Raw genomic sequence first — 27,282 nt, forward strand, 5'->3', positions numbered from 1 at the left:
TTATACTAAGGTGTAGTCCCTTAGAGTACAACTGAAGGAGCCTGGGATGTTTACCAAGGTGCTTTGTCTTAGGTGGTATCTGTGTTAAAGTGTATTTTAGGAATTTTGGAACAACTTGGTAAACTCTGTAAAGACACCCATTGCCAAATAAAAAATAATAGAGCAAACAAGTCAATGTAGAAACTAAATTTATTAATGGATTTACTGAAGGCAGTTTATTTTGTTAGATATTATCCATAGCTTATGTTGACATCTGATTTTGCAGAGAAATTGTATCATTATTTTTATTAAGGTGATTAATACTTCTGCAAGGTAAATTTAGTTCCTTAAAGTAGCACATTTTCTAATTCTCCAATTGGGCTTGGCTTTACTTAGCTATCACAGTCAAAGTCAAATGTCTCTGAATTTATATACTTAACTTGACGAAGGCATAAAATTTTTTCTTTGCCTCTATTCCTTCTAAGTGTGCTTGCTCTTCATGCTGAAAAATCTCAACTTCCAGAAATTTGGCTGCTAGATCAAAATTGTCAGGAACCTTCCAAGCGTTAAGATTTCACTAAAGAAAAATATACATATACATATTTTATTATATACAAAGTACAAAGTTTCATCAGATAAGCAAAAGGATATAAATTATAGTCATAATTAATAGTTTCAAAAAGCCCTTAAATCACTGGGACCTTCTGCATAACATATAGGCCACACAGCCATTAATCAGAGTTCTTGGTAGTTCTCCCATAAAAGTAATCTATATTCTAGAGAAGCTGGCTTTTTACAAACTCTGTGGGGTTAATGGGTTGGGCCTCATAAAGGAATACTTTTACATCTGGGAGAAACAAACTAAAAATATTGAAGGAAGGACTATTTCTCGAGTTTATTGTTGACAGTAATTTTAGAACCACAGAAAGTGTTAAAGACTTCTAAATAAAATTCACACTATCTCATAATAAGAATGGATACCATTTTGTAGCTCTACAAATGGTTTGGTCACAAATGAAAAAGGAAAGAGAGCTGAGAATGCAGAATGGAAAAGTCTAGGGAAGGAGGCAAGCAGATACACATAATTCAATCATAGCAAGAAAAGTACAAAGATGGTCCTTCCCAAGACTGAGTTGGCAATATTTACCTACATAAGTCAAAGCCTAGAAGAACAGTACAACTTATATATATGTGTTGCCTAGTGATATACAAGAAAAATATTTTTCCTTTTTTAGGAAAGGGCTATTTTATATCAAAAGCTAAAAATACATATTTACTCAATGCAAGTCCCAAATAAAACCCAACTTAATACACAGTGAACTACAGGCATGACAGAAAAATGAGTAGACATAGTAAATCCAACTAATTTACAGTATTGCCTTGATATTGTCCATTTGTTTTTCATCTGTACATAAGGCTCAAGTTCTGGAGTTATAGGTTTTTTCATTTTTCTTAAAAATAGGATCACCGATCCTCAAGGTAACTAAAGATTTATCTGGTTTCGTAGAGGTAGTCTGCTCCGTGTAACAGAATGCTCTGTAGTTTCTTCTACTTTAGACCTCTCCACTGAATTAATGCCTCTGTTTTCTTTGTCTTTTCCATGTGATTTTTTATGCTGTGGACATAAGGGGAGAAATTAAGTCAATATAAAGTAACATTTGCTACATACTAGCTACACTCTATTTTCAAAGTCCTCTGGGTTATAAGCAAGAAATTAAGTGTGGAAAAGGCTCAGCACAAATCAAAGCCAACAATTTGTTCAGTAGGTAGAAATGAATGTCTTCTTCATCTTACCATCAACAGAAGGAGTGAGGTGAAAGAATTATTAATTTTCTGCATGATTTTCCAAGGCGTAATTATAGACTTTACTGTAGGGCAATGGTTCTCAACAGGGAGCAATTTACCCCCCTCCTCCCAGAAGCGATCTAGTAAATCTGGTAATATCTGGAGACATTTTTCGTTGTTAAAACTAGGAGGCGCTATTGGCTTCTAGTGCGTAGGAGTCAGGGATGCTGCCAAACCTCATATAATAAAGAGACAGTCCACCATAACAAAGGATCACCCAGCTCAAAATGTCAATAGTGCTGCTATTGAGAAAGCCTGCTCTAGGAAAACAAAGATTTAGTATCTTGTGAAAAAGGCAATTCTATTTTAAGCAGAGAATCTGATATATGGCTACCTCGAGACATTTTTTTTAAACTGTGTTTTACCTTTTCTCTTAAACTGATTTCATATTTCTCATTTAGGAATTATATTTCATTGGAATTCTCATATTTGCCCATAGAGAACTTTAGGAGACTAATGACATTCATTGCAAAAAAAAAATAATAATAATAATAATCCATGCTGAGAAAAATCATAAACCAACTTCAGAATTTCAAACCTAGAAAATTTCCCCACATGAAACTGCTGTAGGGAGAAAATAATTTCAGACTTCAGCTGAAGGTTTAAAATCCAATCCCAAATCTTTTCTGGTACTTTGGGGCCTTCCCTGCCACAGCTGAACCACTAAGCCTAGCCTTCAAAATGTCCTAAATGATAGTAAGGGAAAGGATTTCCAGCCAGGGGATTAAGTAGTCACAAGGGTTCTCTTTTCCTAATTTTTCTTCTTTCCTTAACTTTAAAGATAGCAGAGAGGGTTGAAAAAATGAAAAGAAATATATTTAGAGTTCTCTCATAGTAAAGAATAAAGCAAAAGGTAGGAAGGATTTGGGGATAAAATTACCTTGAGGGAAAGAGAGAGCAGTTTAACAGAAATTAAGGTAGAAGTTTTAACAGCTTAAATCGCAGATGGAGGGTCTTTAGGCCTTAGTGGGAAGACCTGCAAGTCTACGAGGTACAAGAACATAAACTTATCACAAGCAGCACTTCAGACTGTAAAATGTAGACACCAGTGTCGTATGTGAGAAGATCCTTTCATCATAGACTGTGTCTAGGCTCATGTCTTCAAAATAAAGGGAAAGATGCCGGGCAGTTTAAAGTGCCGTGCTCCTAAGAGTGTTGAAAAGGAGTTAGAAAAGGTGCACAAGATCAAGGCAGGTGAGGAGGCTCAGGAAACAGGAGAGAATCCTTAACAAGAGAAAAGCCTCAGGTAGGAGAAACTAATATAAACTGAGAGGCCTTCAGTCTCTGTCTTTTAAATCTCTTAGCTTTCAAAGTCTGAGTATGGGCAGACACAGACTCCAGGACTTCCGTGTCAAAAGTGGAGGGAAGAGAGAAACGACTGCTCTCAGAATCCACGGTGCGCACATGGGAAGTGGAAGGGACTAACTGTAATAGCTAAGGAGTGCTATCTGAGGATGGAGATTAAGTTAAACTTTGCCTTTAATTTTCCTACAGAAAGCCCCTCATCAATTATAATATTCATGTAAATAATATAAATCAGACAAGTTCAAAAGCCATCCCAAAGGAATGACAAAATACTTTGCTGTTCCACCCACCGAGAGTGATGCCTTCCCATTCAGCAGCCGACGGCAGACATCCGTCAAATGTGGAAGGGGGACGTGACAGGACAGAACCACGTACCTGGAAGAACGGAATCCCACCACTTGACGAACAATCCACACCAGCATCTACACATGGTTCCTGACTCGGAGGCTCTTCAACAGAGTGCCCTAGAACTGACTTTTCTTCATCCACGGCCTAGAATGAAAACGTAGACGAGTGATTAAGTCCAAGGACTTAAAAATCTTCACAAAAGGAAGTGCAGCTCTCTTCTTTGAAAATAACACTATGTCCATTGTGTAAAAGTTAAACCTCAACCAAGTAAGTAGGAAGTCTATAAAATAATAATGATGCCTGGTTGGCTCAGTGGTAAGAGTATGGGACTCTTGATCTCAGAGTCATAAGTTCGAGCCCCACGTTGGGTGTAGTGGTTACTTAAAGAAAAAAACTCTGAAAATTAAAAAAAAAAAAAAAGAAAGAAAAAGAATCCCAAATACATTTTCTCATAGAGACGTACCTGTAATAAAATGTTAAAAGTAGTAATCTCAGAATAATGGGGTTACAGTTTATTTTTTATTTTCTATTTCCCAACTTGTCTATAATTACTACAGTTAAGAGCAGACTGTGGAGATCTTCTAGGTTCTGATTCCAGCTCCATCCTGTGACTTGGAACCAAGTAATTCTGTTTCCTCACCTCTAAAATGGGGACAGTACTAGCATCCACTTCATAGGGCCACTGAGAGTGTTAACTGAGTAAATACGTATGTAAAGGGTTTAGCACAGGCTCTGGTACATAATAAGCACAACATAAATATTAGTTATTGTTATTATTACTTTGATAATAAAAAATGGCCAGATTAAAAGCAGCAGGCTGGGGCGCCTATGTGGCTCAGAGGGTTAAGCCTCTGCCTTCGGCTCAGATCATGATCCCAGGGTCCTGGGATTGAGCCCTGCATCAGGCTCTCTGCTCAGCGGGGAGCCTGCTCCCCGCCTTCTCTCTGCCTGCCTCTCTGCCTACTTGTGATCTCTGTCTGTCAAATAAATACATAAATAAATAAATAATCTTTAAAAAAAATAAAAAATAAAAAAAATAAAAGCAGCAGGCTTAGGCTTAAGGGTCAGACAACTACCATTAATGCAACAGAGTAGGATTTAAGGGCAAAGAATAAAATTCTTCATACAAAGCTAATGACATAAGGAGTTTATGTGAGAGTTCTAACTAAAATTATGAAGCTTTAGATTTTACCTGACTGAGCTCTTCCTTGTTGTTTTCTGAACAGTTTAGCATCATTAACAGTTCAGGCTGCTTCCTTTTCAGCTGATCAAGGAGCTGTTCACGTGGTTCAGTTCTCACCAGTGTTGATGGGTAGAAGTAATTTTTCCTCTGTGGTGTTGTACCTTTAGTGGACATTATATAAATGGGAAAAGACTGAAGTGTGGGATAGGAGTAAGATTTTTTTTTTAAGTTAGACTATATACTTCCCCATGAGTCTCTATCTTCCAAAGACATAACCATTGCCACACATGGGAATTAGCCTGTTACTCGTCAGGCATAGATCGCTTTACAACTACTATTTCCTAACTTGACAAATGATCTTAAATGGACTCAATTATTTTCAGGATTCAATCTACCCCCAAACATGAAATCATCCATCTCTGAGTATGTACAAAAGATGTGTTGTAGGCTCTAAATGGAATCAAAGTGTTCTGAGAAATGGTAGGATTCCTGGAATAAGCACAGTTTTCCCAACAAGATCTTTGATAGGATGATCATTTCACTGTAAATTTGGTGGTAGCTAAATATTAACGAATTACATATTTTTTTAAAGATTTTATTTATTTGAGAGAGAGAGGGAGAGAGAACGAGGAAGGGGAGGGACAGAGCGACAAGCAGACTCCCCACTGAGCACAAAGCCTGACACGGGGCTCATTCCCAGGACTCTGAGATCATGACCTGAACTGAAGTCAGATATTCAACCTACTGAATCACCCAGGTGTCCCGCAATTATATTTCTTTATAATGAACTCATGCTCTCATATTTTCCACAAGCACTTATTTGCCTTTTTGCTTAGCACTTATATTCCTAATTTCATTGAAAAGTGGAAACAGGGGCGCCTGGGTGGCTTTGTCCATTAAGCATCTGCCTTTGGCTCAGGTCATGATCCCAGGACCCTGGTCGGGCCTGCGTTAAGCCTCTGCCTTCGGCTCAGGTCATGATCCCAGCATCCCAGGATCGAGCCCCATATCGGGCTCCCTGCTCGGCGGGAAGCCCGCTTCTCCCTCTCCCACTCTGTGCTTATATTCCCTCTCTCACTGTGTCTCTCTCTGTCAAATAAATAAATAAAATCTTTAAAAAAAAGAAAAGAAAAGAAAAGTGGAAACAAATATTACAGGACTCTTGAGGAGAAAATAAACTAACATTCATTAGCATCGCCTCCTTTTATAATTGCTTTTTATATTTTTTTCAAAAAAAGCTTTGAAGTATAATTTACATACCATAAAATCTATTCAGTGATTTTTAGTAAATTTACGGGTTCTGCAATCCTAAGTGCAATCCAAATAATCATTCAATTACTCATCCTGTTAAATAGTTTGCACACCTTCTTCCATGAAGGCTTTTCTAAATCACCATAGCCTAAAATAATCTTTGCCATCTCTGATATAATGAGAGGTACACGTAAGAGAATGCACAATATGATAAGCTTTTTCCATTAAACTAGATTTATGTAATTACATTCCTCTACTATTTCTGGTATTAAAATGCCTTTTTACAAACTGTGCTAGATAGATGGTTGCTGGTTTTTTTATTTGCTTTTAAAATATCTTCTCTTTGGGGCACCTGGGTGACTCAGTTGGTTAAGTGTCTGCCTTCAGCTTAGGTTATGATCCTGGTTACCCTGGTCGGGCTCCTTGCTTGGCAGGGAGCTTCCTTCTCCCTCCCCGCTCCTGCCCCTGGCACCCGCTCCAGCAAGCTCTCTCAAATAAATAAATAAATAAAATCTTTAAAACAAAATCTTCTCTGGAATAAAAAGTTTCTCTCCCTCTGCCCCCCCCCCCAACCCCACCCTACGTGCTCTCTCTCTTTTAAAAAAATAAAAATAAAAGGGGCACCCGGGTGGCTTTGTCCATTAAGCATCTGCCTTTGGCTCAGGTCATGATCCCAGGACCCTGGTGGGGCTCCTTCTTTGGCAGGGAGCCTGCTTTTCCCTCTCTCTCTGCATGGTGCTCCCCCTGCTTTTGTGCATGCTCTGTCAAATAAAATCTTAAAAATAAGTAAATAAATAAAATAAAGGGGTGCCTGCCTGGGTGGCTCAGTTGGTAAAGCTTCTGATTCTTGATTTTGGCTCAGGTCGTGATCTCAAGCCCCCCTTGGGCTCTGCTCAGCCTGAAGTTGGCTTGTCCCTCTTCCTCCCGCTCTGTTCCCACCCTGCTTGCACACACACTCTAAAATAAAATCTTAAAAATAAAAATAAATAAAAATCTTCTCTAAACAAAACCAGTGCCCTAAATATTTGTAAAATCTTATTGATTCTAATGCCCAAGTTTTATGACAAGTACATGTCACCTATATCATGACATCTAATCTTGATTAAAAATATTTTAGGGTTCCATTTCTTCCATTTGAGCTGACTACAGTGAGATGGCAAATTCCTATCAGGCAATGGCAGGATCTGGTTTTTCTGAACATCTGGCACAGTACAAGGTTGACTTCAACTTCAAAAATGTTAGTTCTCTTTCCCTTTAAAGTACCTGTTGGGATATCCAGCTTCAGATCCTGTTGTAGAAAGCAATTAAGCTTAGTCAAACCAATTTTTATGGTTTCATTAAGTTCTAAACTTTGTGCCATTAAATTTTCTTCATCAGTAGTTATCTGATCAAAAAAAATGTTACGCTGGTTCTCATTAACTGCTTTATGTTCATTTAATTTTTCAGTGATCTCTGATCTGGCAGCCTCACAACCTTGGTTTACAACCTGTAAATGATGCAAATGAGCTTTCATTATTAAAATCAAAGTTGTCAGTGTTTTATTCAATATATTATTTCCTTATCTTGAAATTTTCCATAGTAAAAACTTTGAAAAACATATGCAAAAGAAGAGAGAACAGTATAATTCCCCCTTGTATTGACCACCCAGTTTCAACATTTATCAAACAAGATTAACCAGTTGGGGTATACAGCCCCTCCCATAGAATTATTTTAAAGCAAATCCTGTATCATTTCATCCACTTACTTCAGCATACATATCTAAGAGTTAAGAACTTTTTTAAGACCACTCTCATATCTAAAAAACTTAGCACTGATTTCTTTATATCAAATGTCTAGTCAGCATGCAAATTTTACCAATTATCTCAAATGTTTTTCACAATTTGTTTAAATTTATCATTAGATTTGGTTGATCTGTCTTAAGTAGATGACCAGGTAATTTATCACCTAAACGGGATACTTTTCAGAGTGAAAAGGGTCCTTTTTAATAACAATTACCTCCAAACAACAGATGTAAACAAGGACTATCCCAGGCAAACTAGGTCTTAAGACCCTCTGGTCTTAACTCTTCTTTTAATATAGGATACCTTTCCTTGTACTTTTTAAATTGTTTGGCAAGAATATTTTGTAGGTGGTGCTAAAAACACATATGCCTGGTTCCACTTCTCATGTTAAGATTAATCTAGGGGCACCTGGGTGGCTCAGTGGGTTGAGCCTCTGCCTTTGGCTCAGGTCATGATCTCAGGGTCCTAGGATCGAGCCCCACATCGGGCTCTCTGCTCAGCGGGGAGCCTGCTTCCCCCTCTATCTCTGCCTACTTGTGATTTCTCTCTCTGTCCAATAAATAAATAACCTCTTAAAAAAAAAAAAAGATTAATCTATTGGGGCACCTTGGTGGCTCAGTCGGTTAAGCGGCTGCCTTTGGCTCAGGTCATGATCCCACATTCCTAGGATCAAGCCCCACATCAGTCTCCCACATTAGCAGGGAGCCTGCTTCTCCCTCTCCCCCTGCCTGCCACTCCCCTGCTTGTGCTGTCTCTCTTGATCAAATAAATAAAATCTTAAAAAAAAAAAAAAAGATTAATCAGTTGAGGCACCTGGCTGGCTCAGTTGGTAGAGCATGCAGCTCTTGATCTCAGGTTTGTGAGTTCAAGGATGGGAGTAGAATTTACTTAAAAAAATACATAAAAATTTTTAAAAGGAAAGAAAGAAAAAAGAAGGTTAATTAGTGAGTTTCCATGTCATCACCCTATTAATTATAAAGCTCACGATCAAGGGGTGCCTGCCTGCTCAGTCAGAATGGCTCAGTCAGAAGAGCATGAGACTCTTGATCTCAGGGTCATGAACTTGAGCCCCATGTCGCGTGTAGAGATTACAAAAAACAAAAATGAAAACAAAACCCCACAAAACTTGTAAAAAATAAAATAAAATAAAAATTCTCCATCAGTTTTTATCAAATGGTTTGGACAGTAACTAATGTCCACGGGAGTTATCTCACTAGGATTGCAAATGGTGGTCTTCAAATTCTTTCATTTCTTCTGCATTAGTTGGGATTCTTCTATGAAACACTTTTCTTCATCCACTATCCTGCTAAACCATGATAAAATTCTTTTGGCAGGGACGCCTGGGTGGCTCAGTTGGTTAAGCAGCTGCCTTCGGCTCAGGTCATGATCCCAGCGTCCTGGGATCGAGTCCCACATCGGGCTCCTTGCTCGGCAGGGAGCCTGCTTCTCCCTCTGCCTGCCACTCTGTCTGCTTGTGCTCACTCTCGTTCCTCTCTCTCTCTCTCTCTGACAAATAAATAAATAAATAAATATTTAAAAAAAAAAATTCTTTTGGCAAAGACACATGGTTGCTCAACTATTTCCCTTTATTTACCAGTTTTCAAAATAATGCACTGCTTCCCTAACATGATCCAAAGGAGACCTATGAAATTTTTATGAATTCATAAGCTTTAATATATTTAATAGATTTTAATCTATTATAGCAATTTGATACTCAAATTATACCATCTTTAAACAAAGGAATGTCATCAGGGGCTCCTATGTTTTTTTTGATACGACCCCACTAATCTTTAATAGCTCTCTTACTTTTTGGTATGACAGGACCTCTAGGCTTATCTGGTATAATTTCCTGCTTCAACCTGAAATCAGTTATTTCTCCATTAACCTTGGTTCCTTGGTAAAAGTAATAGCTTATGTATAGCTTAAAATACTTTTTTTTAAATGCTTAAATTTAAATTAAATACTTAAATTTAAAAAATAAATTTTTTAAATACTTTTTTAAAATACTTACTTTTTTTAAAAAACTTATATTCTTTTACCTAGTTCCTGAGAATATTAGTAAAATCCTTTTATAGCACAGAGAGAAAAACCAAGCCACAAAGGGCTCATGCAAGTGTTCAGATCAAGCAAACACACAAACCTACCAAGTATCCTTTGAGCAATAAGAACAATATCCTAAATATTTAAAGCAGTAACAGGTTTGAATTATATTAAAAAAAACAGGGTGCTCTTAACCCAAAGAACTAACAAGTAAAAACCAAAGATACAGGACAGATCAGACATAGGAGTTAAATAATTTCAAACTCTAGGAGACATGTACATGAAACTAAATCATGTAATACTATTATGCTTAAAATTTTAATTCATGATTTTAAAACATCATCTGTTTTGAAACCAATTCTTAGCCAAGAATATTTAATTTTCTGATTATCACTATTCTCTCAAAGTAGGTTCCAATTACAAAGTTGTTACCTTCAATAAGTTCTGAAGTTCTTCTTCCCTTTTATTTAAACAAGATATCCACTGTTCAGAAAAAGAAAGCGTGCTTGTGTTCAGGGCCTCACATCTCTGTTCAGTCTCTTGAGATACCACTTTAAGGCTGTTACCAAGTTTATCACAGTGTTTTGCAGACTCTTCAACCAATTTTGTACCTTCTTGGTTAAAGTGTCTGAGTTCCTGTGACAAGCCATCACAATCAGCAAAAAATTGTGTATTATAAGAAGTTGTTTTGCTGATTATATCCTTAGATTTCCTATAGAAAAAGAGAACAACATTGTTAAAACAGAAAACTTAGACTCAAAAAACCTATAACCTGCCCAAGATCATCCAGTTCAAAAATGGTATATTTGAATCCAGGCAGACTGGCTCTAGAGCCCGTGTTCTTAATGACTCTTCGATGTTGAGAATGGATGCTTTGGCCAGTGTCTCTTCATAGCAGACTGACATCATATCTGTCTTTAAATGACTTTTGGAAATGTCTTTTCTCATAAAACCTTTCCGAGCTCTCCTCCAGATATGATGCTTTACTTTGTACCTCTTAGAGTAATAACTATACAGTTACTAAAATAAAATCTGCCATGTGTTTTATTCCTCCTACTAGATTATGTTACTTAAGGGCATCACCTGCAGCCTCTAGTCTAGTCCCTAAACTGTCCACAATCAGTCTGTCATTCTGTTCTTCAGCACTTTTACCTTGCCTATGACCTTAAATAAATGGTAAAAATTATAAATGTTATAAAACAAAGTCAACTATAAAGCTTTCTACTAATAAAGAAGATGATATTGGGGTGTGACAAACTATACACCTAGTGCACATAGTACACTGCAACATAACCCTGAAAGAAAAATGAAGTCCTCTGAAGACTTCAGAGTTGAACTTTGGTGAATGAAAGTTATCCTCTATTACCACTAGATGGTACACCATGTGAGGAAACCAAATGAGGAAGCAAAAAGGTTGAAAACCGAAGTTCAGCTGCAGGTTAAAAGGAAATGACTGAAAAAGGAAAAGAAATTCAAGTGAAAAGCTTGGAGACTATCAACATAAATCTAGTCCCTCAAGGAATCACAACCTAGTAGGAAGATGAAATTTATTCATGAGTGACTACCATCCATGACAATAAGTGCCACAGGCAGTGAGTGGGTCTCGAACTTCAGTATATATTAACCTCCCCTAGGTTCCTGGGCCCTACACCTGGCTGATTCTTTTACACAGTCCCTGGACCACACTTTGGAAACCACTGGTCTGGGCAATAAATGTCAGGAAGATAGGGAAAATGGCTTGCAGAAGGCTTAAAAAGAGTGTATCATAGTTCCTCAGCCATTTCAATCCTATTCTAGTATTCCCTTCAGAGTTACTGAAAAAGTCAGAAATCCTTAAGTCTAGACACTAGAAAAAGTGGGGAAATGCTTTCTGGACTCAGAGTCTAGAAAGAAGAGTTCAGAATGGGGCATGATATAATGAATAGGATCAACAACAGAACTGGAAAACCAATGATAGGAGTTAGGTAGTAAAAGAGGTGATAGCTAGAATTCTAGAACAGCACTATTCAATAGAATATAATATGAGCCACATAATTTAAAAATTTCTAGTAACAACAACAACAAAAATTCTAGAAGCCACATTAAAAAAGGAAATAAAGGGGCGCCTGGGTGGCTCAGTGGGTTAAAGCCTCTGCCTTCCGCTCAGGTCATGATCCCACGGTCCTGGATCAGGCCCCGCATCGGGCTCTCTGCTAGGTGGGAAGCCTGCTTCCTCCTCTCTGTCTCTCTGTCTGCCTCTTTGCTGCCTACTTGTGATCTGCCTGTCAAATAAATAAATAAAATCTTTAAAAAAAAAAAAGGGGGGAAATAAAGTGATCAGAGTAACACTGCCCTGGGTGTATACAGCATATGCAAAAGCAAAATATATGAAAACAATGCAAAAGAGATGGGAGGAAGAAATTGGGAACATATTGTTATAAGGTCCTTTCATCACACATGAAACAGCAAATTACTTAAAAGTGTATTAACATTATTTAAAAATGTGTATCATTAATCCTAGAAAAACTACTTTAAAAAGGTAATTTAAAAGTATAAACAATAAGACCTGCCTCAGTAGCTCAGTCAGTAAAGCGTCTAACTCTTGATTTCAGCTCAGGTCATGATCTCGGAGCCTGCTTTGGATTCGCCCCCTCTGCCCACCCCCAGCCACCACTCTCATTTGCACTTGCTCTTAAAAAAAAAAAAAAAAAAAGTATACTGGGGCGCCTGGGTGGCTCAGTGAGTTAAAGCCTCTGCCTTCGGCTCGGGTCATGATCCCAGGGTCTTGGAATTGAGGCCCGCATCAGGCTCTCTGCTCAGTGGGGAGCCTGCTTCTTCCTTTCTCTCTGCCTGCTTCTCTGCCTACTTGTGATCTCTGTCAAATAAATAAATAAAATCTTTTTTAAAAAAAGTATAAATGATAGGTCAATGGAAGAGATAAAATGAAAACATAAAAACACTCAACTTAATTAGGAAAGGAATAAAGGAAACAAAGCACAGAATAGGCAACAAATAGAAAACAGTACCATGGTAGATTTTAATTCAACTATACCAATACTTTAAATGAAAATGTATCAGTTAAAAGAGGTACATTGTTAAATATAATGAAAAAGCAAGATGGTATCTGCAAGACATTCATTTTTAATATAAAGATATGAAGAGGGGTGCCTGGGTGGCTCAGTGGGTTAAAGCCTCTGCCTTCGGCTCGGGTCATGATCCCAGGGTCTCGGGATTGAGCCCCGCATCGGGCTCTCTGCTCAGCAGGGAGCCTGCTTTCTCCTCTCTCTGCCTGTCTCTCTGCCTACTTGTGATCTCTGTCTGTCAAATAAATAAATAAAAATCTTAAAAAAAAAAAGATATAAAGATACAGGCCAAAAGAAAAGGATGGGAATACATTACAAGTAAATAGCAATCAAAGGAAAGCTAGGTACTTATATTAGTTTCAAAGTAGACTTCAGAACAAGGAAGATTATCAGGGATAAAATGGGACATTACATGATGGTAAAGCAGTCAGTTCTCTAAGACATATCAACACTAAATGTGTATGCATCTAACAACAGGGCATCACATATATGCAGCAAAAACTGATAAAACTGGTGAGAAACAGACAAATCTAACATTATAACTGGAGATTTCAACAGCCCTCTCTTAATAATTGATAGATAAAATAGGCAGAATTTCAGTAAAGGGATGCCTGGGTGGCTCAGTGGGTTAAGCCTCTGCCTTCAGCTCATGTCATGATCTCAGGGTCCTGAGATCGGGCCCCACATCAGGCTCTCTGCTCAGCAAGGAGCCTGATCTCAGGGTCCTGAGATCGGGCCCCACATCAGGCTCTCTGCTCAGCAAGGAGCCTAGCCTGTTTCCTCTCCTCTCTCTGCCTGCTTCTTTGCCTGCTTGTGATCTCTCCCTCTCTGTCAAATATATAAATAAAATCTTAAAAAAAAGAAAAGAAACTCAGTAAGGATACAGATGACACAGATAACACTATCAATCAACTAGACTTAACTGACCTATATAGAACATTTCATCCATCAAAAGCAGAATACAAATGTTTTCATATGGGTAGCACCAAACAATACCTATCAGAATGCAAGGGCTCTGAAAACAAAATTGTTTTTGGAATCAAAGCTTGCAAAACTGGGCCAGGACCTTCATATTAAACTTAAACAAAACTGAATGCCTGCCAAAAAAGACAAGTCGGATTCTGAATCTCCTAACATAATCAAAATGTTCAAGATAAAGTCAAAACCATTCCAGAAAATCACAACTTGAATGAGACAAGACAACAGGTACCAACACTGAGATAATTCCAATGCTGGAATAATCGGTCAAGGATTTTAAAGCAGCCATATAAAAATGTTTCAGTGGAAAAAAAAAAAGTTCAGTGAACAATTAAAAGACTTTTGGAAAAAATTAAACCTTAGCAAAGAAATAGAAGAGATTAAAAAAAGAACAAAATGAAAATTATAAAACTAAAAAACCCAATAACTGAAATATATAAAATACTTCATTGAATGGGTTCTACAGTAGGTTAAAGATGACAAAAAACATGAAGACAGTTCATAAAATGCACTCAATCTGAGGGGCACCTGGGGGTGGCTCAATTGGTTAAGCCACTGCCTTCAGCTCAGGTCATGATCCGAGTTCCGGGATCAAGTCCTGCATCGGGTTCCCAGCTCTGTGAGGAGTCTGCTTCTCCCTCTGACCTTCTCCCCTCTCATGCTCTCTCTCACTTTCTCTCTCAAATAAATAAATAAAATCTTTTAAAAAAATTTTTTTTACTCAATCTGAACAACAAAGAGAAAATAATCTATATAGCCTCAGAGACCTATGGAACCACAATAAAAGATCTAACATTTGTCTCATCCAATCCCTAGAAGCAGAGGAGAAAGAATATAGAGCTGAAAAACGTTCAAATAATGGATGAAAATTTCCACAACTGGTGATAAGCATTAAGTGTACAGGTTCAAGAAGCTGAGTAAATCCAAATAGGATAACCTCAAAGAAATATGTAAGAAGACACAATATAATCAAACCTCCAAAAACTAAAGGCAAAGAAAAATATCTTGAAAGGAGCTACAGAGAAATTCCAAATAATCACGAAGGCCAATCCCAACTGTGGGACACTGTACTAAAAAAATATTCTACGCTGTTGAAAAGGAAAGGTCATAAAAGACAAACACTATGAAACTACTCCAGATTAAAGGAGATTCAAGAGACATGACAACTAAATGCAATGTGTGATCCTAGATTAAATCCTAGAGCAGGAGGAAAATCTTTTTCTTTTCCTATAAAGAACATCAGTGAGATAACTGGCAAAATTTGAATCTGGTCTATAATACTAGATAACAAGAGTTACTAATACTGATTTTCTGATTTATAATAATTATAGTAATATAAGAGATTATCCTTAATTTTAGGAAATACAGACTGAAGTATTTAAGGGAAAGTGAACCTTATGTCTGCAACGTATACACAGCTAGTTCAACGTATACACAACGTATACACAGCTAGACATAAAATGTTAGGGGAGGCTGGGAAAAGAGAAAGGGAATGAGAATGAGAAAGCAAACATAATAAAATGTTAAAAGAGAAATTGAGTTGATAGTATTTGTACTGTTTGAAACCTTCTATTCTGAAATAACTTCAGGCAGGAGAAAAGTTACAGAGAACTAAAAACTGGGGCGCCTGGGTGGGTTAAGCCGCTGCCTTCGGCTCAGGTCATGATCTCAGGGTCCTGGGATCAAGCCCTGCATCGGGCTCTCTGCTCAGCAGGAAGCCTGCTTCCCTCTCTCTCTCTGCCTGTCTCTCTGTCTGCTTGTGATCTCAATCTCTCTCTGTCAAATAAATAAATAAATAACTCTTAAAAAAAAAAAAAAAAGAGAGAGAACTAAAAACTGCTTACTGTTCTGTATTTTCTTGGATGCTATCTAGTGGTTTCTGGATGTTTTCACACTTTTCCTCCAAGGCACAGAATCTCTCTGCCCAAAGATTGATTAACTGGCAAAGTTCCTGTAAGAAAGATATAGAAGTCATAGCTGAGAATTATACAAATTCTTGACAAGAGAACTTTAATTTCACTTCTCACCCATACAGGAAAGCTGTATAACTGATATTAAAAGGATAATATGATTGGAATTTTTCAAAAAGTAAACAATTAGCAAACTTTGCTACTTCAACTATCAATTAGTAACAAATTACTTTCAGTGTACCTCAAAACTAAGCAAATATACCATGATGTCCCCTTATGCTATAAGAACCACTCTGACAGGGATACAGCACCAGTTGCTTCTTAACTGATAACACTACTATGAGAGAAAAATACTGATAATCTGATGGGCCAAGCAGTCCAAAAATAGTATTAATTACTTAAATTAAAACATTTTACAGAATTTAGCTAGGTCACATTAATAAAATCTAATTTTACCTTTGCTCGTACTAGGCATCTTTAAAAACAAGTTCTTCTAAGGCACACAACATGATAGGGATTTAAACTTACAAAATAAAGCTACACTAAAGGCCATGGAAGTGCTGAACACGCACCCAGCATTCTTGTTCACTGCTCAGTCCATTAGTTGACCAACATCTCTAAAATACACATCAGCTGACAGTACATATCCAAGACTGCTTACAAATAATGTCTGTCAGTATTTTTATAGTCTCAAAGTAGAGGAAAATGCAGGTATTATCCGATTTACCTACATGTAGATAGGTGTTCAGAGTTTTATATAATTGTTTTGTTAGTGTTGACTTCAAGTTCTAGGATATCTGAGAAACAGCTCACATAATAAATTTAACTTCCACAAGGCCAGGGAAGTCAAATCGTTCATGTTAAAAATATTTTCTGGATCACAGGTGTTTTGCTTGTTTTTAAACAGCTGCTTATCAGTTTTAAACAGTTCAAAACAGCTCATATATAAAAAGCTGATCTACCTTAGAACATATACCTGAAAAGATAAGGAAGGGTTGATGCAGAGGGATGAGAAATTGCTACCATTTCAAATTGCGAGAATATGTTCTAGAAACAGAGTCACTCAAAAGGGGATGCCTTTCAGGCACTATACTCACCACAATGACTCTCAGAGGATCTAAACACTCTCACATGCTTTCGAGGCCTTGGTTTCCTCATGAGAAAACTATGCTAGTAATAGCATGTGTATCTACACTGATGACAGGAATAAGCACATACTGAGGGACTCAGGAAATGTTAACTATTATTTTTACTAATGTGATGTTAATCTTTTCTCCAAAAAGTTTCATGCTTATCAATTAGGGAAACGAATACTCTGACTTCAAACCTGCTTTAACTCTTGCCTAAAAATCTTGGATTTGTTTCCTTTTTCATTTTGGATGATGTGGATATGAAATCCCTCTCCCTTACTTCCAAAGAAAAAGAAAACTCCATTACTCACTAAATCATGTCAATAGTTTTATTGACCAAAGAGTACTGTCATGTAATAATTAGCCTCGTTTAATAAAATTTTACACTCATTACTCAGGCCTTAGGAATACCACGTGTTATTTTCCAGTATGTCATCTTACATATTATGACTTACCTAGTTTGGAGGTTTGGTTTTGGTTTAAAGCCTAATGCATGCAGTGAGGAACAGCTTACATGGAGGAAGGTAAGTCATAAATTACATTTACAATCAATAAAAATTAAGAATCATATTAATTGGGGTGCCTCGGTGGCTCAGTCAGTTAAGTATCCAACTCTTGGTTTCAGCGCGCAGGTCATGATTTCAGAGTCATAAGATTGAACCCCACATGGAGCCCAGTGTGGAGCCTCTTAAGATTCTCTCTGTCTCCCTCTGCCTCTGCCCTTCCCCCCACCACGAGCACCCATGAACTCTCTCCTGCTGTCTCTCAAAAAAAAATTGTATTAATTTGCTACAATTCAAATGTCTGACATCAATGATACAGAAATAGTAACAAGATACAGTTTATGAAAGAAAATAACTATCTATGTTACCCTAGAAAAAACCAATTTATCAAATTATACTGTAGATACATATTCATTGTAAACACTTTTTTTTTTCATTGTAAATACTTCTAATTGCACCCCCAAAGGTATGTTTCTCTAGCTTCATCCTGATGTGATGAAAGGATAATCTTGTTGGTCTTTTTATTTTTTTTTAAAGATTTTACTTATTGTTCATTTGAGAGTGAGAGTGTGTGTGAGCAGGAGGAGGTGTAGCGGGGGGAGGGAGAGGCAGAGAATCTCAAGCAGACTCCCCTGAGTGTGGGGCTTGATGCAGGCTCAATCACACAACCCTGAGATCAACACTTGAGCTGAAATCCAGAGCTGAACGCTTAACAGACTGAGCCACCCAGGCGCCCCTCTTGTTTGTCTTACAGATCTTTAGCATAGGGTTCTAAATGTAGCAAATCCTAAAATATTAACTGGTCAAGAAAAGCATTCTTAATTATTTTTTATTAATTATTGTTATAAGCAAGAGTGGCTATGATATCTTCAGGTTTCTAAATTAGTTTTACAGCATTCAGATTACATAACAGGGATTATCAAGTTAAAGATTATAAAACTTCCAGGGGCGCCTGGGTAGCTCAGTGGGTTAAAGCCTCTGCCTTCAGCTCAGGTCATGATCCCAGGGTCCTGGGATCAAGTCCTGCATCGGGCTCTCTGCTCAGCAGGGAGCCTGCTTCCCCCTCTCTCTGCCTGCCTCTGTGCCTACTTGTGATCTCTGTATAATAAATAAATAAAATCTTTTTTTAAAAAAAGATTATAAAACTTCCTTTTTATGCTCCCCAAATCACCAAAATGAGATACCTGTGAATGGATTTTTTTAATTGTCTTCAGGTCTTCAGTTAAGTTTTCACATAGCTTCCGTGATTCAGCCAAGGAAGAAATTGTATTTTCTTGTAATTCGTGTAGATTGTTACACAGTGTACTGAGAAAGCCATCCATTTCCTTTTTCTGATCTTCTATCTTTGAAGGAAAAAGTTTCTTTTAATTAAAAAAACTCTTTTTTGTTGAGCACATATGAAACAGAACACATACAAAATGGAACACATACACGCTAGAAAACAGTATGTAAAGTCTTGCCCTTCCAGCCGCTGGGACCCCAGTTCCACTCTCACCTTCAAGAGACCATTGCTATCATTTTTAAACACTTCCAGAGATATTTTATGCATATTTAGGCAGATGTGCAGACATATGCATGTATACATGAATATGCATATCTTCCCCTACCCATGACAGCAAGCTATATATGCTCCTACATAAATGCACACTTATTGTGAAGATCATTCTCCCATTTTTCTTAGCCATGATTCTGTTGATCATATCAATGGCAGCAAGCATCTTATTTCCTCCCAACTCACAACCCATGGCTTTTGCATGTATACAGATGTGGTCACAGATAGTTAGAACTCCTTTCTTAAATAATTTGATTTTGAGAAATTAAGAACATAGTATTTGTTACCTTACTGGCCACTGTCAATGAAGTCTTGAAAATATGCTTTAGTTGATTGTTTATTTTCAGTACAGATGCCATTGCAGGGGATAAAACTGTTTCCAGTGAAGTTAGAAGGTCAGTCTTAAGTACATCCTGGTTAAAAAGAATATTTTCCCTTCTTTAAGTGTGGCTGGTTAAATGACAGTATTTTAAATACTTTGTTAACACATGCATAGTGAAATCCTAAGTTTCCATTCTCTCATCTTTATAGCCTATAGAGCTTATTTGTTTCTAGAATTTATACTCATCTTAAGTTACTTAATCCTACTTATAGTAATTAAGAAAATGGTCATGTAGTGTATGATAGATTCCTAACAGTCTAATGGAATAGAAGTCCAAATAATTCAGAAGAGGGGAAAATGACAATCATTTGATAAGATTTCAGCATTGCAAATAAAGGAAATTTTTAAAAAAACTGCACAAGTACATTTTGACAAAACAAATTTCAATAAGTTTAGGTTACTAGTCAAAAAGGCTGAGACTGAATAGCCTTCAAAGGTAGGTTTTGAGCTGGAGGTATTTAACTTTGAAGACCTGGTGACTTATATCCTATTGTATCTGAAGAACTTGTCAAGGTTCTTGTTCTTGTCAAGGTATATACGAAGTTGAGAATGTATATTGGGCATTTTTTTTTTTTTACATTGGTAATTTTCACAAAAAAGGAAGAAAGTCCAACCTTAAGTTCCCTTCACTTGGGCAGGGTGAGGAACTATAATAGGAACAATTAGTGAAGAGTGAAGGGAAAAGGCTACTGGTACTCTTTTGGAAAGAAAAGCTATCATCATTTCAACTCATGCTGTGGGAGCAGCAGTCATCTCGCAATCATCTGACTCCAGCAGTGTTTCTAAGGTGGTATATAACTTGGTAGGAAGACACCAATAAATACAGTCTTGCATTTAGTGCATGAATCAATTTCCTAAAAGTTAGTACCAACTTAGCATCTTTTAACCTTGTCAAATTTGGGTGAATGAAGAAATCTATCTAGGAATAGTGTCATATAAGAACTGAATCCAGGCAGTGTCAACTAATACTTATAGTTATTTACTTGGAAAATGTTCAACAGATATTGTTAGAATCAAAAGGGGAGGCAGAGAGCCTACCTAAAGAAGAAAACAAAAAATATGGTCAAGGACTTCCTAGGCAAATCATACAATTACAAAATAAAGAGTATTATTCAAATCAGCTATGAAGGAGGTAATGCTAGTATAATTGAATGAGTGGCTTCTATAGAACTATGAAAAAAAGCTTTACAGTTAAGGGCTTGATCACACAGATCTGGCCCCGTAAATTGTCATATGTGTTCCTAGAAATCTAGCAGTTCTTTTTCTTGCACTTTTCTGTATTACCGTTACTTTAAAATCAACCATCTAACAACCCCCCTGGTTGGGTCAACTGTAACATCAACATAACCAATCCAGAACCCTTGAGGAAAAGGAAATTTACCAATTTCTAAGCCAACTACCAAATGATGGGTCCCCCAAATTCATCTAGTGGTGACAAAACTGCCCTTTCTAGTTATCAGGCTTGTTAACTCCTGCTCTTAATGTTACAAGGTGTAAGTGAAAAGTGTTTCAAAGGTTGGTTGGCACTTGGAAGTTAATCTTTCTGGGAAAAAAAAAAAAGTGGAGAGATTTGCTTTTAAAAATATAAATCTGGGGGGTGCCTGGGTGGCTTAGTCTGTTAAGCGTCTGCCTTTGGCCCAGGTCATGATCCCAGAGTCCCAAGACTGAGCCCTGCATAGGGCTCCCCACTCAGCAGGGAGTCTGCTTCTCCCTCTGCCCTTCACCCAGCTCATGCTTTCTCTCGCTCACTCTCAAATAAATAAAACCTTAAAAAATATATATGAGTCTACTCTTAAAGTGGTATTTGTAACTATCTGTAAAGCTTAAAATGAAAGAGCAGTTAACATTGTTTTCAAAGGCTTATCAAAGTAACACTTGAAAAATACTTTAAGAGATTTACTAACAATCAATGTCTGAAGTACAGTTTTACTCTCTGCTGCTAATGATTGTTCTTTTAATATCATATTAGAAATCTGAGAAACACGTATAGACACATTTTCTGGAACAGATGTGAGAGATCCAAGTGCTGTTGTAGTAATTGTTTCTAATGCAGAGACACTGGAAGACAGCAGGTTACCTATATCAAAAAGAAAAAAGATACAAACTTTGACATAAATATATTAATACAGTTAGAAGTACTCTAAAGAGGTTGAGAAAATTATATCCTTTTGAAAATTTGTAATAACAAGCTTAAAATAATTGGTTCATTACATCAGCTAGGAAATATTTCAAATATAAATTATGTTCTAGAGTATTCTGCAAGTTTATTAGACCCATCACTATGTTTGCAGTAAACCAAGAATCATTGTGATCTCCAGCTATAAGTAATTACAGTATTATAGTAGGTAAAAGAGGTTATAAAAATCAATAAACCAGGGGCGCCTGGGTGGCTCAGTGGGTTAAGCCGCTGCCTTCGGCTCAGGTCATGATCTCAGGGTCCTGGGATCGAGTCCCGCATCGGGCTCTCTGCTCGGCAGGGAGCCTGCTTCCCTCTCTCTCTCTCTGCCTGCCTCTCTGACTACTTGTGATCTGTCTCTGTCAAATAAATAAATAAAATCTTTAAAAAAAAAAAAAAAAATCAATAAACCAATGGTTGGTTGGCTTACAGCAACTAGACTCTAGACGATTTTTACAAATTTTTACATTTCTGTATCTTCTATAGTGAAGATAATACTTTCATATTAAAAAACTAATACTTAGGGGCACCTGGGTGGCTCAGTGGGTTAAAGCCTCTGCCTTCGGCTCAGGTCATGATCCCAGGGTCCTGGGATCAAGCCCCGCATTGGGCTCTCTGCTTGGCGGGGAGCCTGCTTCCCCCATCTCTCTGCCTGCCTCTCTGCCTACTTGTGATCTCTGTCTGTCAAATAAATAAAATCTTAAAAAACAAAAACAAAAACAAAAACAAAAAACCCTAATACTTAAAAAGGAATTTTTTCCCGGGCACCTGGGTGGCTCAGTGGGTTAAATAAAGCCTTTGCCTTCGGCTCAGGTCATGATCCCAGGTTCCTGGGGGATCAAGCTCCGAATCGGGCTCTCTGCTCTGCAGGGAGCTTGCTTCCCCACCGCTCTCTCTGCCTGCCTCTCTGCCTACTTATGATCTCTGTCAAATAAATAAATAAAATCTTAAAAAAAAAAAAAAAAAAGAGTTTTTTCCCTGGGCGCCTAGGTGGTTCAACTGGTTAAGCCTCTGCCTTCCTAGGATTGAGCCCTGCGTCAGGCTCCCTGCTCAGCAGAGAGTCTGCTTCTCCCTCACCCCCTGCCCCGCCACCTGCTTGTGCTTGCTCCTGCTCTCTCAAATAAATAAATAAAATCTTAAAAAAAAAAAAGTTTTTTTTCCTAAATGAAGATAACAATGGGTATGGTTAAAATTTGCTTTATAGAAAACAGGAAAAAAAAAAGAAAAAACCCAACTAAGATTTGTTTTAATTCAAAGGCAGTAAAAGCATTAATCCCTAGTCTGAACAGAAAGTATATGCATTGGAGGGAACTAGTGACATGGACACCTCAGTGTTTTAAAATATTAAATGATGAGTTTTGAAATTAGTCTCAGACTAGAATAATTAGAAATGCTTGAACTTACCAAACAAAGTCTTGTGAGCCTCCAGCATGGCCTTCTGTTTTGAGCTGCTATCCTTAATTAATTCTTCCATACTACTAAACAGACTATTCAGGTTTTTGCCAAAAATATCCTGAGCTTCTGCGTTGTGCTGATCAATTGCCTTCTTACGATCCAGTTTGGAATGGAGACCAGATACATCTTTTGTAGTTTCTTCAACTGTAGTAAGCAACTATATGTGATTTTTAAAAATAAATGTTGATAAGATGGGTATGATAAAAACATTTTCTAATGAAAATATCTATGCTACCTAAGGATTTCTCCTGATGAGAACTAATAAGTTTTAAATGTTGTATCAGAACACATTTTTAATTCATGCTAATTTATCCAGTTGCCCAAGAATTTCCCTCATCTAGCAATCTTGGCAAGGAAAAGGGATTTTGTCAACCTAATATAGTAATTATGCTTCCTCACAAATTTTTCTATTATGTGTTACTATTTCCTCTAACATGCACCTAATAAACAATTCTTTCAACATCTCGCATCACTAGAAGGTGCTAAATTTTGTAGGACTGATTAGTTCCAATCACGACTAAAGGGGAAAGTATTGCATCATTGTTCTCAATGTCCCCAAAGTACATTAAAATCATTTTCTATTTACAAAACTTTAGGAACTTTTTTTTCTTAAGTTGGAAACTCTAGTGAGGAAAATTCAGGTGAAATAGTAAAATAATGTCCTTTAAATTGGCAGAAATATCACTTGGGGTGGATAAATAGAATTTCACAATTAATGCTTAAGCAAAGGAAAGTTACTTCTATCCATTCTCTAATTTCTTTAATGCAAGTGCAAATCAAAACAAAAGACAAACCCTGCTGGCAGCATCATGAAGTTTCTCCTCAGTACTCTCCAAAGCTGATGTAATATACTCTTCTTCAACAAGCTGTAATTTAGTTTCTTGTAAATGTTTTTGAGTGGTTTCAAGTTCCTGTGTCTTATTTTGCAGGTCAGATTTACACTGGTCAAGTTCATTTTTATTGTCCATAAACAACTCTGTAACCTAAATATAACATTTAAACATTTTTTTAAGAATTACAAAATGCTGAACTGGTTGGTGAAACATCTGGCTAGTTCATAAAATAATAGGAGAAGAATCAAACAAATCATTTCCATGCAAAAGTTGTGACAAGTTGTAACAAGTTACCAGATAGGTTAGCACATTTTATATGATATCTCGTCTCTTCCTGTAACTTCATTAAAAACTTTGAGATTAAATAACAGGTCTAGGGTAGTAGCACTAGCCCTTCAGTTTCCTTTCAACACTGACAACGTGAGGGTGGCACAGAAAGGTCATGTCTCTCCACCTTAGTTATTCAACATCTGGCTTCCCCTAACATCTGCATTCCTTCATCTGATACAGTAATGAAAATGTCTCAGCATTCATTATTTAGCTTTAATAATAAAACCGCACGATTCAGTTAATTTCTTATAATGCTGCCTTAATGTGTCAAAAGAGATGGTAAAATTATGATACAACTTAATTTTAGTATGAGTCAGCAAGAAAAAAAAATCTTAAACAAAAAATATCGGCAGGAGAGGCACCTGGCTGGCTCAATCAGTAGGGCATGCCACTCTTGATCTCAGGGTTGAGTTCAAGCCCCACATTGAGCATGAAGTCTATTTAAAAAAAAAAGTGGCTTATCTGAACTGAGATATACAGATGAAGCACACATGGTATTTCAAAGACTTAGTACAAATCAAAGAATGTTTAAAAAAAAAAAAGGATGTTGGTGCCTAGCTGGCTCAGTCTACTAGAGTCTGAGACTCCTGATCTCAGGGTTTTCGAGGATGTTAAGTTTAAGCCCCGCCTTGGGCGTAGACATCACTTAAAAATAAAAAACTTCAAAAAAAAATCTTTAAAAATAAAAATAAATTTAAAAAATCAGGTCCCTCAAGTTCTGAAATTTTTTTAATATTTGCTTTTCATGTAACACATATACTGTTTTGTATCTGTTTTTTTTGTATCTATTTTGTACTGTTTTGCATTCAATACTATTTTTTTAGAATTTTTAGAAGATTTTATTTATTTACTTGACAGAGAGAGACACACAGCCAGAGAGGGAACACAAGCAGGAGGTCTAGAAGAGGGACAGCAGGCATCCTGCCAAGCAGGGAGCCTGACGTGGGGCTCAATCCCAGGACGCTGGGATCATGACCTGAGCCGAAGGTAGACACCCAACGACTGAGCCACTCAGGCGCCCTTCATTCAATACTGTTTTAAATGCTTACCCTACTTAGCTCCTCTTCAACTGCGCCGATTTTTTCAATCAATTCTACAATCTGTTCTTCTTGAACAGTTAGTTTTCCACTCATGGCTCTAAAATAAAGTTTAATATGAATTTAACAGTTAATATTTTTTCTTAATTCCTTTAAGACTCATTCTAACAAAACTGTGGCAGGTACACATCATCTCTACCATTTATCACTATAATAATGATGCCTAAGTGTCAGCAAGCAATGAACACAAATTACAAAAAACTAATGTATCCTTGTCCTTGTTTTGTAAATGGAATATTCTTCTTGTGACCTCCATTTCGAAACTGAGAATCCCTACCTATGAGGAAAAAAAGCATGTGTATGTATAAAATTTAAGAAGCTACAAAGCTGACAAATAGTCATTGTCATAATTCACATAAAATAGAGATGGGGAGGGATACAAACTAAATGTCTACAATCAGGAATATGGAGGATAAATAGGACCCACAGAATCCAGGAGAGGCTTGGGACTTGAAGGCATCTGGTATCACAGAAAGAAAGGGAGGAGTCAGGGACTAAAATTGGATAAGTGAGTTAAAGTATATATACAAAGCAATTATACCTCCTACCCCCTGCACACATACCCCAGTACATACCCCAACACACACCACCACTGATGTTTTACTAAAGTTATGTGAGAGGTAATGAATGGGGAAAACAAGTGAAAAATACATGGGTCCTCTTTATATTTTTCTTGCAACCTCATGTGAATCTATAGTTATCTAAAAATTAAAGTTACATACATAAAAAATTTTTAACTGTTTGATAACTACTTGTTAATATCAGAAAAAGGAGCATTTATAGGAAGCACTAGATACAAAGATTTTAGTTACTGTCACATAAGTAAATTTTATTTCAAACACCTTGTTATCAGAAAATTATTATTTTTTTAGAAATTAATTTTCATAGCCAAGGTCTTACCTAAAATTTTCTTCAGAAATGTATACCCCATTTTTCTCACGGGCTGCAGCAAGATCTCGTTTCAGACGCTCTATCTCTTCTGTGTATTCCTACACAAGAAGAACATTGTAGGTATCAATTTAGCATTTAACTTTTTTTTCATTCATTTTGGGGAGGATATATAACAAATAAAACATGTACTTAGTCCTTTCTTGTTTCTTAAAGCATGAAAAAGAATAAATACTTTTCATTCAATATTTATGTTTATTCACAGAGTCTTTCAACAGCTTAAATAAATAAATTCTTAAAAAAAAAAAGGCCGGGGTGCCTGGGTGGCTCAGTGGGTTAAGCCTCTGCTTTCGGCTCAGGTCATGATCCCAGGGTTCTGGGATCGAGCCCCACAATGGGCTCTCTGCTCTGCAGGGGGCCTGCTTCCTCCTCTCTCTCTCTCTGCCTGCCTCTCTGCCTATTTGTGATCTCTGTCAAATAAATAAATAAAAATCTTTAAAAAAAAAAAAAAAAAGGCCATGGGGTACCTAGGTGGCTCAGTGTGTTAAAGCCTCTGCCTTTGGCTCAGGTCATGATCCCAGGGTCCTGGGATCGAGCCCAGCATCAGGCTCTCTGCTAAGCAGGGAGCCTCCTTCCTCCTCTCTCTACCTACCTCTCTGCCTACTTGTGATCTGTCAAATAAATAAAATCTTTTAAATAAATAAATAAAAACAAAAGGCCATATAAAGAAGATAAACTACAGACTGGGAGAAAATGAATATAAACCATATTTGTGACAGAGGACTAAGAACTTTCAAAACCACAATAATTTTTAAAAACCAATTAGTAAGGAGCCTGGTTGGCTCAGCCAGAGGAGCACATGATTCTTAATGTCTGGGTTGTGGGTTCAAGCCCCACGTTGGGTGGAAATTACTTAATATATATATATATATGTGTGTGTGTGTGTGTGTGTGTGTGTGAAAAATATGTAAAAAATACATATATGTGTGTGTGTGTGTGTATGTGTGTGTGTGTGTGTGTGTGTGTGTGTATATATATATATATATATATATATATATTTTTTTTTTTTAAAGGCAGGAGGCAGAGGGAAAGAGAGAAAGAGATCTTAAACAGGCTCCACACCTAGCTCTGAGCCTGATGCAGGGCTCAATCTCATGACCCTGAGACTGATATCATGATCTGAGTCAAAATTAAATCAAATGGCCAACAAACTGAGCCACCCGGATGGCTCCTCCCAATTTTTTTAAAAGATTT

General features: G+C 37.1%; 1 protein-coding gene across 1 annotated transcript in view; it reads right to left on the reverse strand.

Annotated features, from left to right (window-relative positions):
* Positions 1 to 171: 171 nt before the first annotated feature.
* The window catches only part of KIF11 (kinesin family member 11), a 43,663-nt gene continuing 16,552 nt past the window's right edge, over positions 172 to 27,282 (reverse strand). The window contains exons 10-22 of the mRNA XM_080822705.1: positions 26,041 to 26,129; positions 25,093 to 25,180; positions 23,675 to 23,863; positions 22,830 to 23,037; positions 21,154 to 21,326; positions 19,155 to 19,280; positions 18,500 to 18,658; positions 15,617 to 15,723; positions 10,165 to 10,444; positions 7,175 to 7,397; positions 4,670 to 4,821; positions 3,505 to 3,621; positions 172 to 1,594 (exon numbers count right to left, since the gene is read on the reverse strand). Of these exons, the coding sequence (XP_080678831.1) occupies positions 1,463 to 1,594; positions 3,505 to 3,621; positions 4,670 to 4,821; positions 7,175 to 7,397; positions 10,165 to 10,444; positions 15,617 to 15,723; positions 18,500 to 18,658; positions 19,155 to 19,280; positions 21,154 to 21,326; positions 22,830 to 23,037; positions 23,675 to 23,863; positions 25,093 to 25,180; positions 26,041 to 26,129 (2,043 nt within the window). The 3' untranslated portion in view covers positions 172 to 1,462. The remainder of the gene's footprint in view (positions 1,595 to 3,504; positions 3,622 to 4,669; positions 4,822 to 7,174; positions 7,398 to 10,164; positions 10,445 to 15,616; positions 15,724 to 18,499; positions 18,659 to 19,154; positions 19,281 to 21,153; positions 21,327 to 22,829; positions 23,038 to 23,674; positions 23,864 to 25,092; positions 25,181 to 26,040; positions 26,130 to 27,282) is intronic.

Source organism: Martes martes, assembly GCF_963455335.1.
Source record: "Martes martes genome assembly, chromosome: 14".
Lineage (NCBI taxonomy): Eukaryota > Metazoa > Chordata > Mammalia > Carnivora > Mustelidae > Martes > Martes martes.